This window comes from Papaver somniferum, chromosome 3 (assembly GCF_003573695.1).
Source record: "Papaver somniferum cultivar HN1 chromosome 3, ASM357369v1, whole genome shotgun sequence".
Lineage (NCBI taxonomy): Eukaryota > Viridiplantae > Streptophyta > Magnoliopsida > Ranunculales > Papaveraceae > Papaver > Papaver somniferum.
This window is the reverse complement of record NC_039360.1, coordinates 29,976,941-29,989,055: the sequence shown is the minus strand read 5'-3', so window position 1 is coordinate 29,989,055 and position 12,115 is coordinate 29,976,941. Positions and strand designations below refer to the sequence as shown.

The 12,115-nt window shown below is 35.4% G+C and overlaps 1 protein-coding gene across 1 annotated transcript; it reads right to left on the bottom strand.

The window, feature by feature from the left end:
- Positions 1-2,821: 2,821 nt before the first annotated feature.
- LOC113361081 (early nodulin-93-like) lies at positions 2,822-3,911 on the bottom strand. The gene is made up of 3 exons (XM_026604450.1): positions 3,582-3,911; positions 3,283-3,358; positions 2,822-3,171 (listed from the first exon to the last, which is right to left on the bottom strand). The coding sequence occupies exons 1-3, from the start codon at positions 3,732-3,734 to the stop codon at positions 3,077-3,079; spliced, it is 324 nt and encodes a 107-aa protein (XP_026460235.1). The 5' UTR covers positions 3,735-3,911; the 3' UTR covers positions 2,822-3,076.
- Positions 3,912-12,115: the final 8,204 nt, after the last annotated feature.

Below are 12,115 nucleotides of genomic sequence, written 5' to 3'. Positions count from 1 at the left end.
CTTGGATGATGGTACAATTATTGGTGATACATTAGAGGTAGCTAAGGCTCTGAGCATAATAGAAACTGAGGGACCACGCAGGGGTTTGCATCTTAATGTAAAGAAAACCGAAGTCTTTTGGCCTTCTACTGACCCCAGAAGCACAGCTGACGGATTTTTCCCCGCTGATATTGGTAGACCTTCTAATGGTGTTAAACTATTGGGTGGACCAGTGAGTCTGGATTTGAACTTTATCAGTGATATGATGTTGAGCAGGGTGAATAAGACTGTTCAATTGATGTTTGTTATCAAGAAACTCAAAGACCCTCAAAGTGAGATGCTATTACTTCGCAATTGCACTAGAGTTTCTAGATTGTATTTTGCAATGCGTACTACCAATCCTGCAGCCTTACAATCTGCCACTGCCCTTTTTGATGATCACTTACTTAAGTACTTGAGACTTCTCATCACTGGTGATGGTGCGGGGTTTGGTCCTCTACAGCAGCGACTATCTACCTTGCCCATCAAAGATGGTGGACTTGGCATTTACACCATGGCTGACACTAGCGCCTATTGTTACCTTGCTTCTCAGTGTCAGACGACTTCGGTACAAAAGGTGATCCTTGGTAATTCATTCTCAACTGAAAAAGGCTCTGCTTATCAGTTTGCACTACAGAATTTTGCTCAGGTATGTGGCTTGCCTTCTACATACTGTGTCGATGATACTGCCCCCCCCCCCCCCCATCCATGCACTCCCTGGCAGTCACTTATTTTGATACAGTTAAGAAGCAAATCCCAGACCAATTTTCTATGTCCGCAAGAGATTCCATGCTGTGGCAGTGCAACCGCATGAAGCATGCACAAGATTATTTAATGGTTGTACCCATCATTGGGCTTAATCAGTGCCTTGGACCTAGACATTTTAGAGTTATACTTTGCTATCGTCTTGGTATCCCATTGTTTCTTGAGAATGGCTTGTGCCCAAGTTGTAATAAAACCATGGACATCTTTGGTGATCATGCACTTCATTGTGCTAAGGATATAGGCCCCAAGTTTCGACATGATATTGTTCGTGATGTAGTCGTCGACATTTGCTTCAAAGCTAGTGTTCCTGCTCGTAAGGAAGTTTCATTGGGATTTCTGACGAATGATGACAAAGAGCTGAAACCTGCTGATATTCTTGTGCTTAACTGGGAAGACGGAAAGGATATTTGTATGGATGTTACTGGTGTTTCGCCCTTCGCAGGTGATGGAATTCGCTCTTTCGTCCCAGGGAAAGCTATATCTAATGCGGTTTCACGTAAACACTCTAAATACTTGGACAAGTGTATTTCACATGGCCATGGATTGAGTGTTTTGGCTTTCTCTACTCTAGGAGAGTTGGGTGAGGATACTTTGTGTTTTTTCAAGCGCCTGAAGAATTGTTTAGTTAGTAACGACGCTAGTAGTGGTTTTGGTAGCTTTATTTTTCATAGATTAGGCGTTGCTATACAAAAAGGTGTTGGAGCCCAGCTTGTTGCTAGGTTACCAACCAAAAGCTTTGTATAATGATTAATATACATAACTGGTAACTTTAATATTTATAAATTGGACCATTTTAAAATTTATTTTCGAAAATAAAGTACAATATTATTTAAGTTAAGGTCCGATATACTTATTTTTAAAGATAATTGTGCAAATTTTTTTATAATAGCAAATTAATCTAAACAAATTACTATCAAGAAATATTATTTAAGTTAAGGTCCTATATACTTATTTTTAACGATAAGTGTGTAAATCTTTTTTATAATAGCAAATTAATATCTAAACAAATTAGTATCAAGAAGGTAGTGAAGAAGTTCCCTCGTGTATCTTTCATGGTTTTCATTTGATAAGTCGAAAACTTCAAACATTTTATTTATTTTTTTATTTATTTTATAGGGCATTCATCTCGTGGTTAAGGTGCCTTTGTACATAGAAACTTTTTTTTTGCTAAGTCTAATAGTTTATTAAGCAAAAAACGTAATTACAAAAATCACAAGCAGGAGGTACAAGGCCACCCTACCCTCATAAACCGAGGAGGTAAAATATATAACTACTCTGAAAGCCAAAAAATCATAACTGAATAAAAATAAACAGAAGAAAAGAAAAAAAGAAGACTAAACGCCTAATTTTTCTTTGCTTCCTATAGCGCCAATAGTATCCGGCAAACAATCCTCTCAGAAAATGAGATTAAGTGTTTCCACCTCATGTAGTTTTCTTCTTTAGAGTCTTCATTCTTTTTAATTGATCTTGTGTCTCCTTGACATACTCCTTTCAAAATAGGGTTGAGGGGATTCAAACATGAACCTACTATTTGTTAGTCTACTATTTTAGTGGGTGGAAGCCTGTACTATTCGCTAATAGGTTGGATGCTGATGGAATTTTTGAAATCCAGCGAATTGGGCTCTGATGCGACCTTAAAAGGCCGTTGGATATCCAGACCAAAATATGTGGATAGTTTAGGATTGGGTGTTTGTTTGGGGTGTCGTCCATGACACTTACATACAAGTGTCCTCTCTATACACCGAATCTGTAGGTTTGATAAGAAGTCGTTTACGTTGATTTTATTTCTTCATCATAAATTTTAACTAAAACAAATCCATTGAAATATCCATATCCAATCGTCTGTCCATTGGATATAAATCTGTTAAATGTTGGATTGGATATGGATGTCAAAATTGAACCGGTAATAAACTGGATTGGATGGGGATGAGGCGAAAACCAGCCCAACAACCCTGCTTATAACCTTCAACCTTCTCAAGCCCATCCCAGGTTTCAGGCAGGTAGTGTTTTGATTTGCAGAAGGTGTGAAGAAGTTCCCTGTATCTTTCATGGTTTTCATTTGATAAGTCGAAAACTTCAACATTTTGTTTATTTATAGTACATTCATCTCGTGGCTAAGGTGCCTTAGTACATAAAAACAAACAAAAGGAGTTACTACTTAAATAAAATCCTAAGAACCCATTGATTCGACTAGGGGAACTTATAAAGATCCCTCTAAATTCTTCGTCGTCATCATCATTGCATTACAATCATCATTATAAGCCAATAATCATACAGGCATCAGAATCATGAATCAGTTAGATTGTTCACTGCTGTAATTGATTGAGTTTTTGCGGGCGGCTGCTAAAACAGTCTTGTCCGCTACAATGAAGTAAGCAGCTCCGGCAGCTGCACAAAGAATAAGCATACAAATCATTATTTGGTATGAAATACATTGATATCTAGATTATCCAGTTAATAGTAATTAAATTGAGATTAAAAATAAAACGTAATACTAACCAGTAGAGATGATGAGAGCTTGAGCAGTTGGATTGAGGTTAGCTCTTGCCCATGGCAACATCCTCACACTAGCAATCTATATGAACAACAAAAAACAAATGTTATGAAATCTGCATTGAAACTGGGTGTAACTACATTTGTTCTGCAATTGCTATGACGAAGCTTGGCACTTACAAATGTCAGGTATGGTAAAATGCATTTGCAAGAGCATCCAAAATGGAGATCAAATATGTGCATTCTATCAGTATGTATGTGGATAATGAAGAGAAAGTTAGTTTGGAGATGATATGGATACTTACGGTGGGAATGGCAGAAGCAATACCAGCAACAACAGCAGCTTTAGCACCAGCAATGACACCCTGTTGGGAACACTGCTTAGCCATGGCAAGTCTGTTTTCAAATGAAGCCAACCCATTGATCTCAAGTGGTGATTGTGCAATGTTTTTCTCCATTTTTGCAAAGATAAGAAAATGTAAATGATCTGATTCGAGAGAGAGTGGGAGAAAGTGAGTTGAGTTCTATTAGCAGATTGAAGAAAATGTATTTTGATGAAGTATGAAGCTGAGAATAGGTTATTTATATTAGTTTTGTGATGGTGGTGGTGGGTGGGAAATGTACAAAAGAGTTTGATGGTTTCTAACAGCCAAAGGAATTCTAAATATCAGACAGACAGAGCAGGTTGTTTTTATAAATTTGATTACTGTTATAGTCGGTTGATTCTATTCTTACTGTTCCCATAATGCCCCTGGTTTTGAAAACAAACCACTCTACAAAAGTTGCTTCACTTTTCTTTAACTGAATCTATTTGCTCAAGGGTATTTTTGGTAAGACAACTTTAGCTTCTCTCATTAGTGAACGGCAACATGAAATGAGGAGGACAGCGATTATCAAGTGTACCTATCTATCAAACAACCTGATAACATAAACCGTGGGTACCTAGATCAGGTAAGAATCATCACCTTTTCGAAATCTTCAAGTTATCCACCACTATTAGAGCCCACTTGATGATGACACATTGGATTCAACCCAAAGGCTGAGATTCTATAATAACCTGTACGAAACAGAGATGTAACATGGGAGAGCGTCAGATCAGTGCGTCCATGCATAGGCAGAGTACACAGAGTTCAATGGATTTCTCCAACACTAGGGGTTTTGAGTATAGCCAATGGTTTAGGATGTACTATTTTTGAAGTTTCAAATGTACATTTTAAGCTTAAGTAATTAACAAGTACTACTATTATGGATAATCAAGAGTATTAGCGTATAAAATATGGTCCTTGAAATTAGGATTTGGAAATAGTTTAGTGTATTTGTTGTACGTGTATTAGTTTATGATTTAGTCATTAGTGATTGAGATCTATAATTTTGTACTTAATTAGCTAGATACTAGTGTATAATGAATGTTAACACGTGAGGTTCAATGGATCTATAGCACGGTTCATCTATCCATACGATGTTATCATTAGGAGTTGTCATTGTTTTTTGGTTTGCCAATGGTCTGAAATCTGAATCTCCCATTGTCGAGACTATTAGTCCCATATTATCTGGGTGATCTAACATGCGGTTTATAGTCATTAGGGTCTTTCTATTCTTTGTCACTTGAGTTGTTGGATGTCCGCAGACTTTAACATGGTATCAGAACAAATTATTTGTGTCCATAGACTTTAACACCCATTTCGGATGAATGGTGAGTAACTACTAATCCGAAGAAGATGGAGGGTTTTTGAGATCAGAATCAGGACATCTTCAGTTAAGTAATTCCTTTAACAAAAAAAAAATGTAATTAAGACTGGTCTCAATCTGTCAGCACGCCTGCTATGTTTTGGTCTCTTATTTTTTTATAGAAAAAGGTTAAAATTTTATTAAAAGATTAGTAGTTGTAGAAAGTATAACAAGAGTGCAGTGTTATACAACTGATTTCTGATTTACAAAAGATTTGACTGATTGGAGTAGCTATAATGCATTCAAATTAAAATACCAATGGAGAAGGGACAACTGAACCTTTCGGTAACTTCATTTGTACTTTCATGCCTACCTACAAAGATTTTTTCATTTTGTTTCATTCGATAATTTCTTAATGAAAATCAAATAACTAAATTAATATGTCATTTTTATTCAATAATTACTCAACTTAAATCAAATAATGGAATTAATATGTCACATGAACACTCTTTTGAGCGAGGGCATCAGACAAGAACTTTCATTCAAATCAAAATATTTTGACCGAAAATGATCCAATTAGATGTGATTATGGGATGAGAACTGGTTCACTTACACCTAAGATCATCTATATGTGAGTGGAAGTGGAGACTGGGATGTAGATCAGCCGTCTGGAGAAAAAGAATTGCTTGAGCGGCTGATCATCTGCCTCTCAAGAAAATTTTCAGTTTCTTAATATATTTAAAACTCTTTTAGTACTTGCCCATTCAGGTTTTTTGCCTTAGTTTTCTTTCTTTGTTCGAAATCCCCCCCGGTGATTATATTATGGTAACCTCCTCTAAGTTAAGATATCTTGCAAAATATAGAAGAAGCTCGGGGTATATGTTAGTTAACAAGAAATCTTTGTTCATTAACTCAATTCCTTACTTATCACCTTCATATCCTCATCATCTTTAATGGAAGATCCAAGATTTTCGAGCATAAAATTAGGGAAGTGGAGAACTACATTGCTCACTTAAGATGTCAACGCGATATCAAAGTTTAGCATATTAGTCTTGTTGCTCTTGGAAATGAGATTTGCTAAAATCCTTGGTATGCAGATACAAGTGAAAACAACTAAATCACTTTTGATGAATCTGAACTTCAATTTGCCACTACTTATGATGGTTCTGAGGCTGTCCAAACTCCTAATGATGGAGATATGCATGCAAATAACTAGAGTTGGTTCTTCAGTTAAATCCATACCTAATTCTTCTTTTGATTTGTTAATATCATGCTAGTTCTACAAGCATCCGGCAATCTGCCATCTGTTTATAGATTTACTAGAGACAATATTTGTTTAATTACATTTGACTATTTTGGCTTTTGTGTCAAGGATCTCTCACCTGGGAGAGTAACTTTGAAAGGATCTTACTGTAATGGACTTTATTCCATGCATTTTCTTCATCAACAGTCAAAAAATAAAGTTACACCTCTACCACAACAACACCTACTTCCACAAATAAATCATTTTCAGCTGATGTTGCATTTCAAGTTGTTTTTGTAGATGTATGACACAAAAGTTTGGCTCATTCATCTTACATGACTTTGCAACATTTGTGTCAGCAACTAAAGTTATCTGATGTAATGAAAATACCTTTGTTTTGTCATGCTTTCCAACTTGGAAGAAGTCTTAAACTTCTTTTGTGTATATCTTCATATCTTAGGAATAAGCCTCTTAAGAGCAACCGTAGTGTTGTTGCTGTAAGACATATTTGACAGAAATACCAAGCATGGTCAGGGGAGGCAAAGTCATCAAACTTTCAAATTTCCAAATTGCATTGCCAAATATGGCGATTGAATTTGGCAATTCTCAAATATGGCCACAGGTGTTTAATAACTATGTTCGCGTCTGAACGACATTATAAAGTGCGTGGGAATCTGGACGCTCTTGTCAATTACGTCTCATAAGGGGATGGAGTAATAGAATGCGTCTGGTTGAGACGTGGTTATGAGAGCGTCTAGAGAAATGGTTTTATTCATTGCGTCTAAAACGGGACGTTGCTTTTACTTACGTTTGCTTCAGACGTTCTTTAAAAATATGTTTCTTCAAACGTGCTTATTGCACAAGTTTTCTACATAGTGCTCAAGGATGGTAGGATACCATGAACAAGTTCCGAATAAAACACATCAAATATAAACTCCATTATTTTGGACATATTATCCATAAACAAAACAAACATACAAAGGACTATTTCATATTCTTCAGGTTTGAAGATGTGGATTCAAATAACTTCAATCAGCATACTCACAATTTGAACAAATTTATTCATAAGAACTGAAAAAAGGTAATTATATACTAGCTTCACGACCACCTCTTCAGCACTCTATATATTAGTACCTGAATCAAAGAAAATCACCAAAAAAAAAAAAAAGATAAAGCAAACTATAATGAACAAATTTCCAAATTCATCCTCAACTGATTTTCATAAATCACTATAACCACACTAATTTGCATATTGAAAAAAATATATAAACATTCCCTAGGTTTAATCAGTTTCATTGAGTTATTGGTTTTAAAACAAAATTAGAGATGCTATTGATAATCACTTCAATAAAAAAAATACATACATGCAACAAAAATGTTCATCATAATATGAAAACCCCCGTTTTTATTCCCTAGATAAAATCCAATGAATTGGAAACAAATCAATCGGATACCCCAAATCATGCATTTAACAATTTTGAAATTGTTTTTGAGAGATTGTGAGGAAAAATCATGGAGAAATTTTCAGTCTTTAAACCACAGTTGAGATAGAGAGTTATGTTTGTAAAGGAAAAGAAAAGAGAATAAGAAAACTTGCATGTAAACAGACGCGAGTAGTAGCTGCGCGTAAGCCATAGACGGATGAATAAGACGCAAGTTTAAACCGCGTTTGAGTTTAGAAACCTCTAAAACACTACGCCTGAAATGAAATTGTCAAAAAAAAGAAGCCAGATATGGCTTAGAATGGCATTTTGGAAACTCATGACTGCAATTTCTCTAAGTTACTTCACTTGGATTTATGGGAACCTAGTCCAGTTCCACCTAATTATGGATTTAGGTATTATGTCAATGTTATTGATGAGTTTACAAAATACTGTTGGATATTCGCATTGTATGAAAAGTATGATTTCAAGAAAATATTTTTCAAATGCAAGACTCAAATTAAGAATCTTTTGCAATACAAAATTGATGTTATTAGAACCGGTGAAGGAGAAGAATTTCTGAATAATGAATTAGCTTCTTTTTTATCTAATAATGGTGTTATTTATGAAGTATCTTGTCATCATACTCCTGAGTATAGTGGAGTTGTTGGGTCCAAGCATACACACCTAGTTGATGAAGACAGAACTTATCGCATTCAATCTGGTCTTGAGTTTGTGGATGCAGAACATCCTGATTATGTGTGTAAATTAAACAAGTCCCTCTATGACCTGAAACATGCACCTAGAGCATGGTATGAGAAATTAGCAAATATTCTTCTCGTATGATTTTCAGACTTCTACAGCTGATACTTTCTTATTTGTTCAAAAATTTGGCAGTAAGATTATCAGTATCCTAGTGTATATTGATGACATACGTATCACGGGAAACAACGGATCTTACTACAATGACCTTATTTTTCAGTTTGGTACTCATTTTCCTTTGAAATATTTAGGTGCTCTACATTAATTCTTGGGACTTGAAGTTAAAAGGAATGCGAATGGCTTATTTCTTTCACAAACAAAATATACTCCGGACCTTTTGGAAAAAACTAACATGTCTGGTGCTAACGATTGTACTTCTCTAGTGCATGTTAGCTGCAAGATGAGTGCTAATGATAGTGAACTTCTATCAGATTCCAACTACATTCAGATCCTTAGTTAGTGGTCTTCAGTACTTGACTTGGACAAGGCCTAAAAACATATATGACTATGACATCTTGTTCAGCAAGGGTATGCTTGAAGTTCATGGGTTTACAAATATTGATTGGGCTGGTGAACCAGATACAAGGCGTAGCCCTGGTGATACAGTATATTTTTTTGGGTCCTGTTAGTGCATTGCTCAGTCGAACTCACAAGTGTTGTTATATCAAGCTTGTCGTCAAATTTAGTTGTCAAAACTATATCTTGATTTTTAGTCTACAGTTAGTTTAGTCCTCGATTAGGATAAAAGTGTAGTTGAGAAACGAGCATCATGGCAGTCATCAATAACTTACCGTGACATTACTTTATTGGTCAATTATGTTAGTCACATATTGGTTATGTCGGTTGTGTCTGTTATTTCCGTAATATATATCATTTGTGTTTTTTGTTTATTTGTAACCAATACAATTGATTAATCAATTGCATCTCTGTAAGAAATTAAGAAATGAAACATTTCTATAAAACCTTTCGAAAACTTCATTTCCACTTCCATGCCTTCCTACAAAGTTTTTTTTCTTTTTCTTTCATTCAATAACTTAAATCAAATTGTGGAATTAATATGTCACATGAACGCTCTTTAGAGCAAGGGCTATGGGACGAGAACTCCCATTCAAATCGAAGAAAGTTTGACCGAAAATGATCGAATTATGTGATATTATGGGATGAGAACTGTCCTCTTTCACCAAAACTCATCCATTGAGTGAAAGTGGAGACTAAGAGGCTCAAGATCAGTTGTTTAGAAGAAACAAATTGCTTGAGCGGCTGATCATCATACTTTCAATTTTTTAATATATTTAAAACTCTTTTAACGCGGACCCGTTCATATTTTTGTTTCAAGTTTTCTTTCTTTGCTCAGACTTTTTTCTTCTTCTCTTTTCTTCCCTTTTGATTGGTATAATCCTTTTATACTCCCCAATTTTTCAATGAATCCTTTTCTTAATGCCCAAAAATGAAAATAAAAAAAAAATACTAGAGTTGTTACTGTTCATGGTCCTAATTTTTTCAAACGGCTGAACATCAACTGCTAAGTGTGTAAAGTAGCTCTGCCACGGTCATAAAAATACTCCTTCACTTAGTTTGTCAGTGGATTTGGTATCCATAGATCTTGCTATCAACAAAAGATATACAAAATAAGACTCTTTAAGATAATATAGTAACCTCCTCTAAGTTAAGCTATCTCGTATGCTGCACAAGCCGGGCGTATCCGTCGGTTAGCAAAAAAAATCTTTGTTTGTTAACTGAATCCCCTGCTTATCACTTTCATATCCTCATCAGCCGTCATGGAAAGGGTGTGTAACGGACGGACGGTTGTGGATTAGGGGTCACCCGCAACCAAACCATTAAAATTGCGGATTTGGAAAATTGAAACGTAATCGGTTCAATCACCCGCGGATTTGACATCCAAGGATTAGCGGGTGATGTGGACCGGATGTGGATTAACCGCGGACTTAGAATTTTTTTTTAAGAAAAAAAAAATCTGCCTATCTGTGAAAATCTCTTCGTATGGGTAATTGATCTCTCTATTTATGTTAACTCATTGTCTCACTCCCATGATAACAAATTAATAACAATGAAGCAAATGCCAAAGTTTTGTTGCACACATTATGAGTATAATATATACTTACTAGGTAGTAATCTTAATTAACACTGCACCTGATAAGTGTAGTGATCTTTAATCATTTGATGTAGCCCTTTGTTTTTGAAAACGAATTTAATTTCCTCTATGAATTGGCAAACAACAGGATAAATTTCCTGGATTAGTGCTTTAGCAGGATTCTTGTCCACATTAGACCACTTTGGTAGATAATTAACTGCTACCTTGTTTTGTGTTTATATTCAGTATCAAGAGGAGGGCACAACTTCTTTTTCCAGTAGTTCTCACAACGCACGGAGTGGATCACATGAAAGTATCGAGAAGCTTCAAAACCTTCAGTTTCTTCAAGAAGATTATGCAGATCTTGAAATGTTCTCTGAAGAGGACGAACCTATTATTCCCAGTAAATTAAGTTAGAGATATCTAATCTAATCTAAAATCTAAAACTCAATTTTTGCGGGTGCGAGTGAATCCGCGGATTTCAAAGTCCAACCGCAACCAAACCACTAAACCTTGCGGATTTGAAAACTCAACCGTGTCCGATCCATAAACTCTTGCGAATTGGTTTTCACCCGTAATTTTACGGACGGTTGCGGGTGAAAACCGCGATTTCAGTTTTTCTGCAAGATTTTCGAGCATGAAGTTGGGGAAGTGGGGAACTACATGGTTGGTCAGTTAAGATATAAATGGGCTATTATAGTTTATCCCATTAGTCATGTCGGTCTTGGAAATGAGATTTGGACCCATGAGATTCACGTTAGGGCGCATTAGGCACATTAAGCAACGCAAAAATGTGTTAGCTTTCTTTATTCCAAAGAAGTATGATTTTGGGCATACTGAAATCTTATTAGGCATACTGAATAAAGATAAAAAAAGGATGTGAAATAACAAAATCAGAAATCCCCTTAACCAATTTTTTTATGGCAAATCTACCCTTTACATATTAGTGTTAGTAATCCGGATTAGTGATTAAAACTTTTGTTTAGTGATTAAGATAATTTTCAGAATTATAAAGGTTTGTTTAGATGAAAAAATTTGGGGAAAAAATCAAAGTTTTTATTGAGAAGGAGAGAAAGAGAAGGAGAAAGTGAGAAAAATTTTCTTCTTGATTCAATGGAGGATGAGGAGGGTCATTCTTCATCTAAAAAACCTAGGAAATACATATAAACTACAACAATGATCTAGAAATGTCTGATTTCTTAGATTATGAGAATGATTTTACACAAACTCAAACTCAAGATGATGATTTTTATGAGTCAAATCCAGATGATGAATACATAGATGAGGAACCCAATGCTTCTAACACACATGTACACTTCTATTTTATGTTTAATCTCACTTTTGTAGCTTGAAATCATCAAAAAAAATTATTTTTCATCATGGTTCGGCGAACCAGGACTATGTTCGGCTTAAAAATATAAGCCGAACCCACTAAATTGATGAACATTTCGGCTAGATAAATTTGTTAACGTCATACGCCGAACCTTCATTTTCCAACTTCCAACCTATTTGCAAGATCCTAGTTCGACTTATATTAAAGTCTAATAACATGCCGAACTTATTCCTGAGAGTTAGGTTCGGTTCTCACTCTAAATGTCGTATCAGCCGAACTATATATTTTTCCAAGTTCGGCTCATATTCAAAAAATCACAT

Excerpts from the sequence above, each read along its gene's own strand:
- LOC113361081 (XM_026604450.1), bottom strand. The coding sequence starts at position 3,734 with ATGGAGAAAAACATTGCACAATCACCACTTGAGATCAATGGGTTGGCT. Across the intron at positions 3,359-3,581 it reads TTGCTTCTGCCATTCCCACC|ATTGCTAGTGTGAGGATGTT; the intron begins GTAAGTATCCAT and ends TTGTTCATATAG. Across the intron at positions 3,172-3,282 it reads AGCTCTCATCATCTCTACTG|CTGCCGGAGCTGCTTACTTC; the intron begins GTTAGTATTACG and ends TTCTTTGTGCAG.